At 48.6% G+C, this 20,224-nt stretch overlaps 1 protein-coding gene across 1 annotated transcript in view; it reads right to left on the reverse strand.

Moving 5' to 3' along the window:
- The window catches only part of Tll2 (tolloid like 2), a 113,848-nt gene that overhangs the window by 31,195 nt on the left and 62,429 nt on the right, over positions 1–20,224 (reverse strand). The window contains exons 4-9 of the mRNA XM_075975090.1: positions 18,650–18,805; positions 17,890–18,007; positions 14,827–15,005; positions 13,334–13,439; positions 5,185–5,309; positions 2,414–2,529 (exon numbers count right to left, since the gene is read on the reverse strand). Coding sequence (XP_075831205.1) covers positions 2,414–2,529; positions 5,185–5,309; positions 13,334–13,439; positions 14,827–15,005; positions 17,890–18,007; positions 18,650–18,805 — 800 coding nt within the window. The remainder of the gene's footprint in view (positions 1–2,413; positions 2,530–5,184; positions 5,310–13,333; positions 13,440–14,826; positions 15,006–17,889; positions 18,008–18,649; positions 18,806–20,224) is intronic.

A 20,224-nucleotide genomic window follows, 5' to 3' on the forward strand; every position in this document is an offset into this window, starting at 1 on the left:
AAGGTGTTACGGGAACCCATCAAGTCTGCTAATTACCAATTATCAGCAGTTCTGACTGAAGCAGCGATGGGAATAAGTGCAGAATTCCAACGATGTATATTCTGTGTTCCCAGTGAGCAGCCATCATCGAGACTTAGTGAAGGATACACGCTTCAAACATATCACATAGGCCTGCTGTGCAGCAAGTTAACAACGTGGGGATTATCGGGCCTTTCTCCTCCTCTTCCAGCCTGTTAGCACCTCTAGCAGGCAGGGTCATATCCACGCAAAAGATCTACGTCTTGGGTTCGAGATGACAACCACACTGTGTTTGTGTGTGTGGTGGTGCATGCCTGTAAGTGTGTGAGGGCATACATCTGTGCATACGCATGCAGAGGACCTCTCACCGAGCCAGAAGCTCTCCATTTTGGCTATGCAAGTTTGCTAGCCTGTTCTCAGGATCTGACTGTCTCTGCCCCAGTTCTGGGGTTACAGTAAGCATAGCATGCCTCTCTTTTTTGGGAGTGCTAGAGACTTGCACTCAGGTCCTTAAGTTTGCACAGAGAGCTATCTTACTCACTGTGCACTCTGCCAAGCCCAGGCGTTGCCTTAATACTTAATTGTGAGAATGCATGTGCAATTGTACATGTGTGTGCGCTGTGTCTCCTTTGTGTAACATGGTGATAGTCCAGGCTCTTAGTCTCTCAAGGGTGTGGGTTCACTGCCCAACTCTCCATCAAGTTTCAGCAAGTTCGATTTTCTATTGTATGATAAGTGGGGTATCAGCATCTAGCTTGTTGGGTTGATGCGCAGATGTGATTAGATGTCCTACATGGCTTACTCAAGAAAGAATCCGAACTGTAGAATGCTTTCAGTGTACTCTAGCCACGGCTCTCTGGTTACCACACCACACTTAAAGTTATAAATTAGAAATGTCTGTAGACTGGCGTGGACACCTGAAAAATAGCCACCCTATCCCACCACACCTCCAGCTACCCAGGTTTCACTCCACCCACATACGCCCACATATCCATTCCGCAAACACTCCCTGAGATGCTGGGAATGATGTGGACCATCTCTGTCCGCGGTGTGCTTAAGGGTTATCAATAGGACAATACCTCCGTAGTCATGATACTGAAACAAGCTGTGACGTGTGTGATTCTAGAGGGATCTGAAAACACAGAGCCATCCCCTCACCTAGACCCAAGGGAAGAGGACTTATCTGGTCTGGGACAACTTGAAGGATATGTGGATTTGTAGAACACACAAGAAAAAGATAAAGACTGGAGAGATGGCTCAGTGGTTAGGAGTGTACTGCTCTAGCAGAGAACCCTAGTCCAGTTCCCACCACACATGCCGGGTGCCTGATAACTGCCTGTAACTCCAGGTCCAGAGCACAGGATCCAGGAGTTCTGGATTAGCTCCAGCTCTCTCTGGACTGAACACCTGTACACACACACACACACACACACACACACACACACACACACCCTTCAATGCACATATACACAGAATTAAAAATAAAATAAATCTTTCAAGAAAAGATAAGCTTTAGAGTCCAAAACCCAGTTCTGCATTTTACTATGTGATTGGGCAATTTCCCTCCAGATTCCTTGTCCACCTAATGGACATAATGGTACCTGGTGGTGGAGCAGAACATATATCCACCTTGCATCAAGGAGAAGATGCCCTGGCCCCGAGCTCAGCTCCAGAGGACCATGGAATCTTCAGGGACAATGGAACTTGTGAATACAGGATTTGCTAAGGCCACAACATCTTCTTCTGGGGAACCAGGGCCTTGGTATTCCCTGAGCCCGCTTAGAGGCCGTGGCTTCCTTTCTGGATCTGAGACCAGACACATATCTGGACAGTCCAGCCTACCAGAGGCCAGCCACAGAGCAACTTCTTGCCAGGCCAGAGTGAATGGTACTCAGGATTGTGGCTTGGGATGTCAACACAGGCAGAGGTAGAGGGCTGGAGAAGTGAAGCCATCTGTGCTGGCCACGTTGCCACCTACCAAAGCACAGCTCCAAGGTTTCAAGAAGTTTTGTATTGGAAACTTGCCCTCTAGAGTACTGTAATAGTGTGTTAGTCCAGAACAAGGCAGATTGTGCTTTGTCTGACCGGTAGCTTGATCCGAGCCCTATGTGGACATTTAATGCATGCCAGGTGTCCATTTGTGTGGGTAAGGCTGGCTGAGAGGTCAGCAAACAATAAGTGGGGCACGAGGCCCTGGCACTCGGTGGGCACTCAGAGCAGCTGCTTGACTACCAATACAAAGGCTGAGTCTTCCTATCCCACACTATTCCTGATGGGAGTCCAGCCCACCTTTTAAAAACGGTGTTCACTGTTCACATCTGTGGGGTGCAGTGTTATAGCCGGTGTGTGCTCAGCATGCAATGACCCAATCGTGGGCGTTAATGTCCTCACCTACCTTTTCCCCTGGGGTGACAGAGATCCTCCAGACACAGTGGGAATAAGAGGGGTAGCCGTTTGGAAAACCAGGCGCCGAAAAGTTTCCTGTTGTGTCCTGTAGTGTCTCCCCACATGCTGCATAAGCAAAACAACAGTTTGATACAGGCACACACAAGCTCCCCCTCCCTGACAGGCTACCCTGCCCAGGCCTGTGAGGTAACAGACAAAGAGTCAGCCAAGTAGATAGCCTGGGCAAGCAAAAGTAGATCTTGGTGCCAAGAAGTAGCACCAAGGGCTTCTGCCAAAGGCTCTCAGCATGGCTTGATCTGGGTTCAGAGCTCAGTTCTCCAGCCAAGAGCTGAACCAACTCAGAAGGCCAGTGAAATTGCCTATATCACATGGACCGGGTCCACTCAGGGTTTGGTGCCCAGAGTGTTCCTGAGATTGTAGAATTGATTGACTGATTGATCGATGAGAGAGGTTCAGCCCAGAACCCTGGGCATGCTAGACAAGTGAGCTACAGATTTCCCAGCCACGCTGGAGCCTTCATAGTCACATCTATAGCAGGGAGAATACAGAAGTCAGGAAAGCCAAAAGAAAACATTCTCTAGAGCCCCTTTTAAATTCTTTTCTTTTCGCTGTTCACCTCTGAGTGAGCTACCAAACAAGCAGAAAGGCAGAGAAAAGGGGAGACTCGGTTCAGGTTGCTCTATGAGGGTGGTCTACAGCGTGCTCTTGGACCTGTACATCTTTGAAGGTTGCCCAGTGGTGTCTAGAATGTGTCTAGAATATAGAACCTGCATGAGGAAAAAAAAATACTTCCTCTACCTTGTCCTTAAAAGAAATGAAGAAAGATAGATTTCTGTAGCTTGGGAGCAAAAGACATTTGTATTTCCTGAACCCTGGGGATTGACACCCCTAAAATGCAAAGGTAGTTGCTTGCTGAGTGGCCCCCGCCACGGGTCTACCCACAAAGCGCAGGGAATGAGCATCCTCAAGCATTTTCTCCTACTCTTGAACCCATCTCTGCTTGGCTGCCGCCCTAGCCCCAGTCTGCAACGACCCCTCAGAGCCTCCGCTGCTGCTCTTGGGGCTCCAGGAAGGGGCATGTGGAGAGCTGCCCATCACTTGCCTCAGGAAGTCCCAGCTATCAGGGCCTCGGTGTCACATTACAGAACAACTGCCAAGCATAGTGAGGCTCACTCCCAGCAGCCAGCACCCCCGAGGGTTCCATGGAAATTATTTTAGAATAATCATCAGCATTCTGCAAGAATAGACACATTACTGTGTGCTCCGGGATATTTACCAGCTGCCGGGAAGCCTTCTGGGAAATAAACAGCATATAGAGTGTAACTAAATAAATACTATGGCATTTCCCAGGGAACGATATAAGGTTTCCCTTTACATTCAGAAGGTTATATGATACGTGTGTCCTGTATTTCAGCCCTAGCATGCCCCCTAGATGGCTGAGGGCTGGATGAAAATGTTTCCTCGCTCCATAAGGATGTAGCCTACCCAGCCTTTGTCCCCATAGTCCTGCGCTGTAGGGCAATGTCACAGCCCAGATTTTCTCCAATGGCCCCAGTTTCAAATATTCCACCACAGATCAAAACACATCTGGTTTGAAGGATGTGGAAAAGGCTAGCGGAGCCATTGGCGAGGGAACTTCCTTCTGTCCTCCACAAACCCCTGAAGTACACTCTGCCCCGTCAGTGGCACAAACAATACTTTGCTCGGATCTAGAAGTGCCTTAGGGCACTGACCCCAGGGTGACTTGGGATGAAAAGAGGCCAAAGCTGGTTAGTTTAAACAGAACACCTGGGAAGAGCATCCTGATGAGGAATTATCTAGATCAACTTGCCCTGTGGGCTTGTTTGTAAGAGGCTGCCTTGATCGTTATCTGATGCAGGAAGACCCAGCCCAAAGTAGGTGTCACCATTGCCGAGGCAGGGGGTCAGTCCCAAGCTATACAAGACAGAAGAAAGCTACATGAGATGGCATGTAGGATCCATTCATTTATTTTTCTCTCTCTCTCTCTTTCTCTCTCTCTCTCTGTTCTTGACTGTGGCCATTTGAGCTCCAGCCTTGACCTCTCTGTAATAACGGATTGTAACTTGAAACTGTAAGCCAAATAAACTCTTTTCCCGCATGGCTTTTTGTCAGTGTACTTTATCACAGTGACAGAAATGAAACCAGGCTAGAGATGAAGGCAAGAGGGCCAGTCTAAGGAGAAGAGACTGCAGTCCTAGATCAGGAGAAGCCGTTGCTCTGTCCCCAAGATACTCTCTGATCTTTAACAGCCGGTAATCAGCCCTGAGGCCACAGCCCAGAAACTTGCTCTGACTGTAGCCTTTGGGAACCAGACCCCTGTCATCCCCAAAGCTTTTCTCTCACTCTCTGTCTTCCTGCCAGAAACTCTTGTTCCTTCCTTTTTCATATTCACATTCTCCAGTTCCCTAGAAAGAAGAGGGGCTCTCGGTGCATCGGGTCACACTGTATTGCATTCCACTTCCCCTCTTCCCTGTGCACCCGGGGCTTTGCCAGGGAACTTCAAAAGCCTCCCATAGTCAGGCTGTGGGCTCTGAGCCTGCGATGTGCCTCTCCAATTCAGCATTCTGCACTGTACTGTGTACTCCCTAACAAAGACACCAGAAACCACAGCTGCCAAGGAGTGGTCCCTTCAGTTCCCCACGGCGCTTCCCAGCAAGAGATGGGGTTGCTTGCACACAGCATGCATTGTGTGGCGTGGGAGGCTAGGTGTTGCTCAGAACCCCTGTGGCTCACAGTTACCTGGGCACTTGTACAGCTTCCTGGCTTGAGCTATATCTCCCTGACTGAGCCGCACGCGTTGGCCAATGGTTGGCCTGACGCCATTGTCGTCTCGACGGGGTAGGATGGTATCTAAGAAAACTCCTCTACAGGAAGAAAAAAAAAAGATAGACAGAAAGAAAAGTCAAGGCTGCCAGGCTGTGTGCGAGGAGATTCCCAGTCTTCATCATTCCTGTCCCCGTCACTTGCCACCCCCTCCCCCTGCTGGTATGACTGAGTGGTTTCTTCACTCAGGCCGCCTTGCCACATTCCATCCCATCATTTCCCAATGGGAAGGCAACTGCCAAGTTGAAAAATATACCCTAGTCCAGTAGTCTGAAACCTGCCTGACTTCTGTGTACTGAGTGCTTCCGTGGAGCCCCTGACAGGCCCTCACCCTGGGGCCATCATGCTGTACAAACTGGAGACCACCATTCAGAGATCACGGTGTGAGTGGTGCCCCCCAGAGCTGTGCACTGGGCAGTACTTTGTGTAGATAAGTCTTGGAACTGCTTCAGAAAGAGCCTGGGAACTGGTTCAGCGGCTGAACCAAGAGCAATAGAGGTCATCAAAAGATGTCAGGCTGATATTCCTACGCCTGTCCTACCCCTGCCATGTAGGTTGACTCAAGAATCCCCTTTCCTTCTCTGAACCTTTCTGAGCCTCAGTTTACTCCACTGTTCAACAGAAGATTGGCTGGTTGGTTGTGATGGCCCCTCCTAGCGCTAGCACCTTATTCTATACTGCGTGACTAAGATCTAAAATGTCAGGGGCATTTCCCAAACACAAGAGGATCCCCAGATGTCTAACTGAGCCCTAGCCTAGTCACACCTCGCTGCATAAACCTCCTCTGGCTCTCGACCCTATGTCTGGGCCTGTCCTACACACTGTCCCTTCTCCAGCTGTCATCTGTTCCTTTCTTAAGCAACTTCCTGAAAAGCCTTTTCTCCCTTCTTGCTTGATGTTTGGCTTTCATTCACTCTGACCGGGACCTAACTGGACCAGCGGTGATGGTGTGTGCACCTTCAGCGGGGTCTTCTCAGTCTTCACCTGTCTCTCTATATCTCGGAAAGCTGTCAAGCGCCTCTTCCCCACTATCCTCTTCCAGTCCTCAGGCACTGCTGTGTGAACCGGGAGAAAGCAACGCCTTCTGCTTCCTGCATGAATGATGCCCCTGCCTCTGTTCTCTGTCCATGCAACACCACCAGAGAGCTTTAACGACCCACGGAGACCGGTTTCCAGTTCAGAATCATCTAGTAGATCCCAATATCTGGTACCACTCCCTGAACTGTACCGTGGACCAAGATACTACCCTAAATTTGGCACCCCATTGAGTTTTCCCATCCTTTGCTTGTCCCCTGACCTTTGTCTCTGGAGAGTAGATTAAAGGGGCTCCAAGTTCCTCCCTGTCCCTCACTCTTTTCTTACTGAAACCAGTGACCAAGTTCTGTACAGGGTACCTTGTAGGCATCCCTTGAGCCCAGACCCTCCTCCTGGCTCCCAGTATATGTCTGAGTTCATGTGATTGGCACTTCTTCTTCCTGAATTTTCTTTAGAAACTTCCTAACTGGGTTCCTCTCAGTCTCCTTTGCTCCAGTCCTGTAGTGCTGCAATATGGCCACTCCATCAAGCTAGGATAGGTGTGTGCTTGGCGACTTCCTGCCACTTGGGCCCTTTGCTCATAACTTCCGACTTCCTCTCCTGCCATGCCTCCATGCCATGCATGTGTCTAGGCCCCAAACAACCCCTGTGTACACTGTCCTCTCCCCAGGCTACCCCCGCCCGACTGTTTTGCCTACTTACAGACTCCGATCTATTCTCCAGATCACCATCAGCAATCCTTCCCCCTTAAAAGCCTTCCGGGACCGGTTCTACCCCTCCCATCTGGTGTTGCCATATTCTCTTGACTAGTTTTCTGTCATCATTTTTTTTAATGTGTTGGTGATATTTTCTCCCCTGCCAAAAGTAAGTTTCTCCAGACTAGATTTCTCCTTTCTGTCCTTACGGACTGAGGGAGGGGGAAAAGCCACAAGCTCCGCCCATTCTAATTAAATTATGTAGCTGCAATCAGGAATTATTTTCAAAAAAACTTCACAGAAGGGTTATTTACATTCAAAAGAACCAGCTAAAATATACACAGCCTAATTATTAGGAGTTCTCTCTCTCTCTCTTTCTCTTTCTTTCTCTCTCTCTCTCTCTCCCCCCCTCTCTTTCTCACTCTCTCCTTCTCTTTCCCTCCCCAGATCTGTGTTCTCCCAAATTCTCTGCCACACTGGATAACACACATCTCCATTCCTTTCTGTCGACATCACCTTGTTATCTTTTCGGCTGTGAGATGCTTGTTTTTCTCAGTCCGACTTCTAGCGCTTGTCCTCTCCAGTGAGCACAAGAGACACCAGATCCTCCACAGAGGTCCCCTGTGGCCTGCTTTGCCTGCCGGCTAACCCTCCGCCCTGACCTTCTCTGAGTCTCATGTCCTCCTCTTCCACAATCCCCTAAGACACTTCAGGGGCAATCTTCTCTCTTCTTCATACCAGCTTTGAAGTCCTAAATCATAACTCCTAAGACAAATAAAATTCTGAATTCTGCTACCTGCTACTTGACAGAGAGACACTTCTGCCCTAACAAAAGACATGGCACCTTGTGACAGCTTCCCTGAAGGAGAAATTTTGCAGCAAAAAAACACATATAAGCATGTTGTATATGGAGTAGCCTGGGCTTAGCCGATGACTGGCAAAGTCACCAGTAGGCCTGGCTTGTTTACACAATGTTTTCTCTACTTTCTTAGGGACCCCCTATGTGTCAGACAGACCTTTCCTATCATTTCATCTTCATAAGACCCTACGAGTCAGTCCCATTGTCACCAGACTCCCTAAATGAATTGGTGTGCGGACAGAGCTACAGTGGAGAACCAGCCCCCACCCCTAGGCAGGTCTGAAGCCTTCTGTCAGCCATCTTCATCTTTCTGTCTAGTGTGTCCCACTGCTCGAGGAACAATAGGCTTCCATGCACAGTTAGTGGTGGACTAGTACAACGGAGGTTTGAGACAAAGGCAGTGCTGACTCATACCCAGTCTTTGGAGCTAAGACATCCATGGAATCCCCGAGTTACTGACAGACCACCGAGTTCTGGCGAATGTCCACTCTCAGAGCCACCCTGTATGTATGTATGCAGCTCCTTTACCCTTTCCGGGTGGACAGTGTCCAGTACCAGCTTCAGGATAAACTGGGAAAGTTTGACGAATGCCTTCGGGGAGAAAATTGTCAGCTCTGGGTTTTCCAAACAAAGACGGCCCTGTAACGGAGAACTGTCTCCTCGCCTCCTGGACCCGTGCCCAGCAAAACTTCTAAGGACACTACTCCCCACCGCCTGGGTCCAACCAAGGGAAAAGGAGAAGAAAGGCAATAAAACCAGAGGGGACAGAACTGGAAGGAGACAGCTCAGGTCGTAAAGAGACTCAGAGACTGCGTTTCCCATCAGCAGGAAGGGTTTTGTCCCACAGGCCTGTGTTCCGCTGCTCTTTCACAAGCTGAAAAGTGAGGTACAGTGGAGCCCCAGGGGAGAAACGACCAAGAGACATGAGCTACAGTTAGGAGGTAGAGAAGCCTCTGGGGGAAAAAATGCCAAAAGAGCCTGCCAGTAAAAGCCCATGGTCCAAAACGGCTTTCTAAAATGTCATACAGAAAACCATCTCAAATGCCATGCAGGGATCCACCTGCAGCAAAACGTATTAGGAGGGGGATATTCCAAGTTCTGGGGCAAGAGTTGATTAGAGGGCTGGGGTAGACGGTTAAATAATGTACCTCACCTCTTCTGGGTGGCTCTGACGGATAGGGTGTGAGATAAGCGATGTCACACAGTTCTAGAGCCTGACCCTTTAGCGGCTTGCAGCTGCCTAGGCTGCCCTCCAATGGCCCTGAGCCTTCAAGCAGAGAAGGGCCTGGCAAAATCTCCTGAAGGGTGGGAGGTCATGTGAAGGCGGACCACGGGCTGTGGCCAGCTGGCACTGAGTGGGAGATGTGTGACTGGCCATCTTAGACGCCCCAGATGCCAAATGACTGGCATGGCCAGAGAAGAATGAGCTGGGCTGACTCAGGGTGAAAAACAAAAACAAAACAAAAACCCCAGTAAGTTGCGGTTTTGAGAGCCTATGTTTGGCCGGGAAATTGTGCAGCAATAGGTATTGTAGCCGTAACAGAAGTCAGCCTTGGGGGAGTCGCTCTGCACCGGTTGCCCGTCGTGAGCCAGTGCTGCTGTTCCTAGCCAATCTCCCTCCTAGGCACTTTGAATACGCTGGGATTATTTTATGGGTTTGGCTTGAAGATTTCCTCTGGTCTGTGCTGATAAGATAGCTCATGCTGACTTTGGAGTTAAAAAAGGTTCCCTCCAGAGGGCAGAAGCAATAGGATTATGAGCTAGAGACCATAGGAGAGGAAAAGATAGTTGGGGAAAAAAGCAAGAAAGTTAGGAAAAACAGAATGAGCCTCTGCTTGGCCTCTGGTTCCAGAACGTGGTGCAGTGGGTGACACAGAGCCAATGAGAGGAAGGAGGCTTTGTTCCTACAGCTCTACATGTCCTACGTAGGCGAGACCTACAGCCCTACATGTACTATGTAGGTGAGACCTACAGCCCTACATGTACTATGTAGGCAAGACCTACAGCTCTACATGTCCTACATAGGTGAGACCTACAGCTCTACATGTCCTATGTAGGTGAGACCCACAGCTCTACATGTCCTACATAGGTGACGCCTACAGCTCTACATGTCCTACATAGGCGAGACCTATGGCTCTACATGTCCTCCGTAGGCGAGACCTACAGCTCTACATGTCCTATGTAGGCAAGACCTACAGCTCTATATGTCCTCCGTAGGCGAGACCTATAGCTCTACATGTCCTACATAGGTGAGACCTATGGCTCTACATGTCCTATGTAGGTGAGACCTACAGCTCTGCATGTCCTATGTAGGCGACACCTACAGCTCTACATGTCCTACATAGGCGAGACCTACAGCTCTACATGTCCTACACAGGCGAGACCTACGGCTCTACATGTCCTACGTAGGCAAGACTTACAGTCTCCCTTCTGGAGAGGAGCAGCTGCCACATTTGTGAGTTTGTGCAAAGACTTAGAATAACGGACAGGATTTTCCTCACCCATTCCTCTGTGATGCAGCCCTCTAGGCCTTTTTCACCTCACACACTGACTTATAAACTTTATAAGAGTCTATTAGATACCTAGAATGTGTCGGGCACCCACTGGATGCTACACACTAGATGAGAATAAGACAGTGCTGTGTCTAAGGTTCTCAGTCTCCTGGGGGAGAGAGGAATGTGGCAGATAAACAGAGATGGCTCAGCTGTTAAAGGCCAGTGTGGAGATTTGAAAGAAAATGGCCTCCTAAGAGAGTGGCACTATTAAGAGGCATGGCCTTGGTGGGGTAGATGTGGTCTTGTTGGAGGAAGTGTGTCACTGTGGAGGCGGGCTTTGAGGTCTCATATATGCTCAAGCATATCCCGTAATACAGACCACTTCCTGTTGCATGCAAGTCAAGATGTAGGCCTCCCAGCTACTCCACCGGCACCATGTTGCCTGCATGTCACCATGTTCCACCATGATGATAATGGGCTAAACCTCTGAAAATGTAAGCCACCCCAATTGAACATTTTCTTTCAAAAGAGTTACCATGGTCATGGTGTCTCTTAGCAAGACTCACAACCAAACATTAGAAAGTGAAGAATTATGGAAGAGTTATGGAAGCTACCAAAATAAGACCCAAGGAACAAGCTTCTCAGTTGGGCCACTGTAATGTTATGTCCTTGACAATATGATACTATCGCTACAAACCAGTCCAGAAGCCCCTGGTTGATGGGTGGCACTAGGTTGTTCCCTGCCTGTTTTATAAGCTAAGTCTCAGTCTAGTCCCAGTTCCTGCATTCCCACTTGCCCTCTCATCCACAGTTAGGCTTTCCTCCTGCCCACTCCATAGGCTTCCTGGACCTTGCTCCCTCTTCCAACTAGCTTCAATTATCAACTTGACATAGACGGGAGTCATCTGAGAGAATTGTCTAGATAAAATTGCTTGTTGGGCATGCCTGTAGGGACTGTGATGGTTGTTAATTGATACACATAGGCACAATCTACTGTGAGTGACACTACCCTGGGAAGGCCATCATGATCCTGGGATAGTATAAGGAAACTAGCTAGGAGGTTGGGGAGATGGCTCGGTAGTTAAGAGAATTTGCTAGTCTTTCAGAGCACCCAGATTCGGTTCCCAGTACATACATGGTAGCTCATATTAGTCTATAACCCTAGATTAGGGAATCCAATGCCCTCTCTGGCCTCTGAGGGCATCGAACATGGGTGTGGTACACTTAAATACATGCAGGCAAAACATGCCTACATATGAAATAAAAGTACATAAGGAGAGAGAGAGAGAGAGAGAGAGAGAGAGAGAGAGAGCGCATGGGCCGATGGAATGAGCTAGAAAACAGAATTCCTCTATGGTTATTTCATCAAGCTCCTGCTCTGACTTCCCTCAATGACACACTGTGACGTGGAAGTATAATATGAAATATATCCATTCTTCCTAAGTTGCTTTTGGTCGGAGTATTTTATCACAGCAACATACAGGAAACTAGAACACTCCTCAACCCCAGAATGGACCCCTCAAGTCTAGTTGACCAGTCTAGAAGAGGAAGCCCCTTCACTTCAGCTTTTCTGTGTGGCAATGCACAGGGTCACCGGTCAACTTCTTGCCTACTCTAGACTAAGAGATTGCTCAATGCACAAAGGCTGGAGCTGGAAGGGACTCAGGGGGTGGCTGCGCTCCCATCCCATAAGGCAAGGTCTGAAATGAGAAACACTCTCTGGTTAGGGCTTTGGGAACCCTGCTTGGGTACAGCAGGCAGGTCAGGACTGAAGCGAATGTGTGGCCAGGCAAACAGCATCGCTAAGGAACTTGGGATTTACCAGTCTAGCAACCTCATGGAGAGGATTCCTTGCCCAAAGAACTCTCAGTGATCAGTTTCGTATCCAGAGCAACACTGCCAAGACAACAACTCACTTTATCCCTGACACCCAGGGAGACTTTCTCCTTTGCCTTGCTACTAGGAAACATGAGCAGGATTTGCTGCCCTCACTGACAAAACCATCACATCCTACTGGCCTGTATTTTGAGCTGAGCACTGAATTTATTTCAGGCTTCAACAGAGCTCTCTGTCTTCCTCCCAACCCTTGTCGTGTGTGTGTGTGTGTGTGTGTGTGTGTGTGTGTGTGTGTGTGTTGGAAACCATCTTGGACCTTTCTGGGAGGAAGGATTAGAAATGAACAGAGAGTTGTAAGAAGAGGAAAATATTTACAGGGTCTCCTTTTACTTTCAGGTGTTTCTTTTAAGGGCTGCAAAGACCTACCAGCTGGGACTAGTGGGGTGCCCTTCTGTGCACACTACAGTTATGTGACTTAGAGGCAGGAGCAATATGGAGAATATTTAACAGCCCCATGCACAGCCCCATACATGGGACAGACCCCAAGTGTGCCTGAGGTAAATGGCAGGTCCCTCCTTCTCTGGTGAGTAGCACCCATTCCCTGAAACCCGAAAGCAGGGAATTTTCGCCCTTGTTTTCATTCTGATCTGGGCACCTGTGCTCTCTCAAGATGGCTGGAGCTTAGTTTTCTTTGTCTCTAAAACAAACCCATGATTTATAGCCCTTCCATCTCTGACACAGCCTAGTTTCCAATAATCAGAGCCTCTTCTGGGACAATGGCAAGCACTTTCCAATTTATTTAAGATGTGTGTTAGAGATGCCCCAACCCAATGGGAATTTTACAAAAAGCCTCTGGGTTTTTCTCCCAGACAAGCTCTCCGTAATTTCTCTTTTCCGGTTTGCTCCTTGTGACATGAGGGCATGATGGAACACCAGCTTCATGACGGGTCTCAATCTTATTAGTGAGAACATGATTAGATTGTATTTCACTGCGGCCCAGAGGCCACTGTATTTCAAGGATGGACAGGCCAGCCATGGAAGGAGCGTGCTGAGACCTGCTCATTCTCCACAGACCCCAGGGCTCCTCAGACCCAAGCCTGAGGCAGCTGCAATAAAGAAGGGGAGGGGGCAGCCAAGGTTCCGACCTTGAGAAGGTGTTCCGGGCATAGTGCATGATGCTGTCGAAGTCGTAGGTCTCACCCAAGGAGCTCACCTCGCCGGCTTCCATCTTTAGGAAATTATACTCCTGACCTGTGACACAACGTCTGTTAAGGACTGTGGAAATAAGTGGTACCCAAATGGTAGCTGTGGGGAGGAGCAGCGCCCAGGCAACTTCCTTCTTTTGTCTGAGTGGTCAGGTGAAGGACTTGTGGGCTTATGGTGATTATATGAAATAGACTAGAGGTTTGAAACGCTGGGCAAGCCCCGGGTTCTCTCTGTTCCACTGCCCAACTTTCCCAAAATATCACTTGAAACATCAGTTCTGCTTACAGATAGATTAGCACTCGATCTCTTGCCCAAAATATTTCATTTAAAAGAAAAAATTCTGATCTTGCAATTTGAAGAAGCAAGAAAATCAATCAGAAGGTTAAATCCAAATGTTTGTGGTTTAGGGTCCTCTGAAACAGGTTTAAAGCAGTCTGAGTAGCTTAGTCGGTGACTTGAGTTCGATTCTCAGAACCAGTATAAAAAAGCTGGCTTGGTGGCACCTAAGTGTAACGCTAACCTTGGGGACAGAGATGGGTAGAACCCCAGGGCTTACTGGTCACCATTCTAGCCCCCTTGGCAAACTCAGGTTAATGAGAAACCTTGTCTCAAAAAAGAGTGTAGAAAGGCCCCGAGAAAAAGCATCCAAAATTGTTCTCTGGCCTCCACATGCCACAAATATGTAAACATACATGTACATACATACCACAAAGAAGATTTAAGGCAGTCATATAACTCAGCTACCTACTTTCATGTTCATCGCCGACCTTTGGGTTGTAGCTTTTTGTTTGTGTTCCTTTGTTTTGAGACTAGATCTCATTACTTGACAGATGGATTTGAACTCAATCATAAACCAGGCTGGCCTCCAACTTGTGTTCCTCCTGCCTCAATTTCCCTAGTGCATGGCTTATTAGCAAGTACTACCTCACCAGGCTCCACTACAAACTTTTACATATTCAACATGAGAAGATGCATACATGTTTGATCTGCATTTGCTGTCTGACGCGGGGCAGCATGCGTCTAGGCAGGGCACTGTCTTTTACATGCATGTGTATCTTAGTTGCATTACAGCTTCAAAGGGCTGCATTTGTGGCAAAAGTGGCTCATAAAAACTGCCAGGAGAACTCCTCTTTTGGTTAATCAGCCCTGACACTGCTTAGGAACTCGAGTTGGTTTTCATTTTCCTTTACTGTATAAAGAATCATGGCTTCTATCCCACTGTAAGCCACATGCTGCAGCAGCAGATAAGCTCTCGGGAAGGCCGCAGGCGGAAGGCAACAGGCTCAGAACAAGTGCCTACAAAGTTGGGTCACTGCCCACCCCCATTAGCTATGGGCCTTGAGCAACTCCCAGCAGGGCCTCTTCTCACTGTCCCCAAGCCTCTGACTGTCCCCAACTTGCTGGCTTCTAGACTCCACTCAAGATCCCTTACCTGGCTGGATGTTTTCTCTGATGATGGTAACGTGCTGGTCTCGGTCTGGCCGAGTGTGTTCATGCCAGAACCCAACCACGTGGCCCAGCTCGTGAGCCACAATTCCAAACTTGTCACAGTTTTTCCCAATGGATATGGCCTGGGGGCCTCCTCCTCGGCGTCCCACATAGGAGCAACAGCTGGGAGATGGAAATATGGAGATTAGCAGGCCTGAGGACATCAAAGGAGGGGGGGGCAAGCTCTGTCCCACTTCATTTTGCAACCCATGGTGTATTTTTTTTTTAAAAAAAAAAGGGGGGGGATGGAGGGAGGAGGAAGGAAGGAAGAAAGAGAGAGAGAGAGAAAGGGGGAGGGAGAGAGAGAGGGAGGGGAAGGGAGAGAGAGAGAGGGAGGGAGGAAGGGAGGGAGGGAGGGAGGGAGGGAGGGAGGGAGGGAGGGAGGGAGGGAGGGAGAAGCCATTTCAGGTGGAAGTGTTTTCATTGTCCAAGTTCCCCCAGCAAGACCACCATTTCCCCAGAATACACCTGGCCCTTTTGGTGATCACAGACCTCATTTAGAGCCTGAAGAAAGAAATGACCTTCCTACCCAGAATGAAGTGTGCCCACACCTGTCTCTCTTCTAGGTTATAAGTTCATGGGGCCTTCTTTGAGGACAAAAAGAGACAAGAAGTAGGTGGCTGGGTTCTGGAAAGGGTGTCTCTAGGTGTCATTGTTAGTGACTTTAGAGGAAGTCTATACCGGGCACAGTTACTTTTTTTTTTCAAAAAAATATTCATTTATTATTCCTAATACACTGGTAAGCAATGGTTTTATGAGACTTTCTTATTGTTTTGTTGTTGATGATGATGCCTGTGTGTGTGCGTGTGTGTGTGTGTGATGATAGCACATTAGTGTGAGTGTATGTAAACCCTTGCATGTACATGGGTTTGTCGGAGAATCACGTGCTGGGAATTCGAACACAGATCCTCAAGCTTCCAGGGCAAGAACTCTTACACACTGAGGTATCTCTCCAGCCCTTTAGGATTATTGTTCAACTATGTAGCCTAGGGTTGCCTAGAACTCGTTATGTAGCCCAGGCTGATATTCTTAATATCTCTGTCTCATTTTCTGAAGTGCTGGGATTCCAGGTGTGTGCCTCTGCACCAAGCTTATCATGCTACTTCAATAAAGGTATAAAAAAAATAAATGAAAGGTGCAGGAGAGATGATTCCGTGGTCAAGAGCATTTGCTGCTCTTGCAGAGGACCTGGCTTTAGTTCCCAGCACCCAGGTGGCATCTCACAATTGCCTGTGAGGTCAGCTTCCAGGAATCTGATGCCCCCTTCTGGCCTCTGCAGGCCCCGGGCCTTCATGAGGGGCACATTGTACACAAAGGCAAAATACTTTTACACCTAAGATAAATCTTTTTTTTAAAAAAAAAGGAATTAAAGCATTCAATTTTCCCATCATCCACATATTATCTATTGAGTATGTAAACATACATGTAAACAAATATGTGCGTGTTGCAAAAGACTGAACTCTCTCACTCCTATACCCAATTCTTATCCAAAACAAGCTGTATTTTCCCACTATAAGAATCTATCAGACGAAGCAGACACAGAGAACATGCTTGACTTCTCATTCACTTTGTGCCCGATCCCCTGAGTCGAGTCTCTTAGGTTTTAAATTTCTCAGTTGACTTGGTGGGTTTTCCAGGCACATGGTCGCACTGACTCTCAACAATGCAGCCTTGGCTTTGTTGCCGCCAATCTTCACTCTCCGCTCTAGGCACATTTGCATTTCCAGAGCAGGGTTGCATAACTGTGGAGCCCAGAAATCTCTTTCAACCCTCTCTGAGTCTAACAGAAATACTTGCAGGATCAATATGTTCTTAAGCATACATAAAACATACACATAGGAATATAAAGCTGTCTGCACACGTGAAAACACGCACCTTTAGAACTGGCAGCTGCCCCTGTGATGCCTTGATTACTTTTTGGAAACGGAAAGTATATGACGGTCACCAAGATGACCTCAGCCTCTGCTGAGATACACACGGATGTGAGAGAAAGAATATTTCCAAGCTTTTTAGAGAACTATCATGGAACTGCCTGCTGTCCTGAAAGCACCCAAAATGGATGAAGAAATTATCAAGGTACAGATGTACCTCACATCTCTAGAGAAAGATGCTCTTCCTCTCACTGGGAAGTTTCAATATCAAAATGGCATAGAAAGAGTTAAAAGAATTCCTCTTGATATTCTGGGTTTGGGGCTTGGAGGGCAAGCACTTCTTCCTCTGATTATCAGTTTCTTTAAAAGTTATTGCTCTGCCCAGCTGTGGCGCTCCTGGACAAGCAGCCCAAGGACCCTGTACCCTACCACAGAGGCATTGCAGTCTGTGTTTATTGCTGTTGTCTGTATCCATGACAGCGAGGAAACAGAAACAGCCTAGGGCCCAGCAACAGATCAGGGATGGTGAGAAGGTGGTATGTACACACACTGGAATGCTATTCAGCTACAGGGGAAACTAAGATCAGGAAAACGGGTGGATCTAGAAAATATAATATTAAGTCAGGCGACCCCAACTCAGAAAGACAAAACCTGTGTGTTCTCCTTCACAGACAGATCCTAGTCTGTAATTATATTGTCTATAATGTAGAGTTGTAAACAAGGGTAAATGAATAAACTATAAAAGTCTAGCATGGTGACAGAGAGGATATCAGGTGATAAGAAAGGATGGGGGGGGTGGAAGGACACATGGGACATGAAAGAGGGAAAGGGTCTCTAAAATGGCAGACATTCAGCACCCAAGCATAGTGAGCAGGGGCGCTAGCCACCTCATCAGCTATGCCAGCTGAGGCACTGGCCTCAGTCTTTCTCCACGTGAGCCATCAGCCAAGCTGTCCTGGTGACAGGACCATCAACAGAGTCTACCTGGAGCCACTCCCCAACTCACCCGCTTCCAGCAAACCCTGGCCTCCCGCAAATCACAGCTCAGAGGAAACACACGGTGTGACTGGAAGTTCCAGCCCCTCATCCTGTGTCTGTCACTGGGCACTCTGCTGAGGCTCTGCCCTCCTGCTTACCCACAGGTCCGGTAGCTGAACACAATGAAACTCTCCTCGTCTGTCCTCTCGACGAAGGTCACACAAGTGTGCTTCTCCCAGTGTCTCATGGCCTGCTTAAAAATGGCCCTCTGGCTGCCTGAAACAACAAGGCACGCCGGTCACGTCACTCCTGGGCACACCACGCCCTCTTTCCACAGGAAGGCATAGTCTTAAGACAACGTTTGCTCTTGATTTTCAAAAATCTTGCTGATATTGGTATTATCTCATTTAATTCTCTATCACCTTCCACATTTATAGAACAGGGAACTGCAGACAGAGATGTTAAGCAATTTGTGAGGTGGAGCCAGGATACAGACCAGGAAGTCATGCCACGCCATGTGACACTGTGATACCTTTGTGTCCTCTGGTTACTGTGCGGACCGTGACACCCATGTGTCCTCTGGTTACCACGTGGAGCACTGCTCCTGTGCCTAGGGACTACCAGGTCTATGCTGCTAATCCAAGCTGAGGCCGGGAGCCACCATGGACAGCTCCATGCCTGTCTTCCTGCAGCCTTTAAGGCTAAGCTGTAAGAAACCCCTCTCTCCTCCAAGCCTTCAGAACAGGGACACCTCTGTAGGCACAGCGCCAGCAGAGGCCCTGTGGGCCAGGCTACATGGGTACCAAGGAATCTTAGCTGGTGGGACTGCTGTGGTCCCAGCAACCGCTCATCCCCACTGAGTCCTCCTAGGAGGATTCTCTCACTGGCTCCAACAAGGTCACATCTAGGGCTACTGACCAGTAAAATTCCCTCCGATAACATAAGGAATGACCCCTCCAGGCCATATCCGCTCTGTCCTTGAGGTTGTGGCTCTCCGGACCCTGGCAGAGAAGGTCTTAGCTGTGGTGTCTGAGGTCCCAAGGCCAGGCAGAAACGTGGCGTTATCCTTGCCATCTGCAAGACAGTCAACAGATCAGTTACTTTGCCCACAAAAGTCTTCGAGCTTTGCTTAAGCTAAAGGTTTTATTAACGGTGGATTGGCATGAGAGGTGGGAAACCCATGTTCTAAGGAAATATCTCACCCACAAAGGTTTAGGACCTTGGGAGGTAATGTTCCAGACCCAGGGACAAACATGTGTTGAGGACCCTGGGCTTCTGACCACAGAAAGTCTGATTTTGGGGAGGGGGGTCCTGAAAAAGCCTCACCCCTAGGGATGCATAGAATTGAGAGGGCCCAGATAACTCTGAACTCTCTGGGAGGCCAAAGTTGTACAACAGGGGTAGCAAGCAGATTCAGTCCTTTGTCTTGACCTAAGAATGTCAGAGCTGTTACACACTTTGACATAATTTGGGAAAGTTAACCAGTTTGTTCTAGTGGCAGGGGGTGGGAAGAGAGTCTTTGCAAAACCGTTACTGGTAAAACAGAGCCTCCTAAAATCTCCCCAGTCTTCGCGATGCCTGGGCCCTTAAGAGAAACAGGAAGGAAACAAAAGGAGCTTGTTTCTGGGTCCAGGGCCTTTGCAAGGTGGCTCAGAGGTTATGAGCTGCTCTCCCAGGACCCAAGTCGAGTGGTGCCAAGGGAGTCAGCATCCTCTTCTGTTCTCCCTGGTAACCGCACTCACACGCACCTTCCCACCCATCCCACCTCACCCTCCTCCCACCCCACCTCACCCTCCCTGCCCACCCCACCTCACCCTCCCCACCCACCCCATACATAAACACATAATTCATTGTAATATTTAAAAAAGGCTCTGAGTCCAAAAGGGAACCCCACAATAGAGGGGATTTGGGGAAGAATGGGGTTCCCTGACTGAATCCACACCATGCTGGTCCTCCATAGCGACATCCAGTGTGCTCGCTTAGACCTCCTCCTTCCTCTACTTGGAAACTGTCCCCAGTTCTTACACTTCCCCCTAAGAACAGCTATTAAAACTCACTTTTAAAAAACCTTCCTTTATCTCATTTACCTAGTTACTTCCTTCTCTTTTCATTTTCTTCTGTTTCTTTTCTTGCTTTACCTTCCTTAAAAACGAGGAATTCAGCATAGCACTCGTTTCCATAGGGCACCGCTCCCTGGGTGTTAGCGTACTTTCCACGTGTGCTGCCAAAGCACTGTCTAATTGCACGGGTCTGTCGTCACCGCAAAAGGAAACCCCGTCCCCATTACCAGTCACTTCTGGTTTCTCCCTCTGCTTCACCACCCCACGATATGCTGGTTTCTGTGGCTGCGGCTGTCCTGCTCACTCCATACGAGCCAGATCAGGCCACGGCCGCAGCTCTCTGGCTCTTCCCTTTAGGTTGGTGTATTTTCAAGGTTCATCCACAGTCTCAGCATGAATCAGTTCTCCATCCTATCTTGTGGCTCAGTCGCAC

This window comes from Microtus pennsylvanicus, chromosome 5, assembly GCF_037038515.1.
Source record: "Microtus pennsylvanicus isolate mMicPen1 chromosome 5, mMicPen1.hap1, whole genome shotgun sequence".
Taxonomy (NCBI): Eukaryota; Metazoa; Chordata; class Mammalia; order Rodentia; family Cricetidae; genus Microtus; species Microtus pennsylvanicus.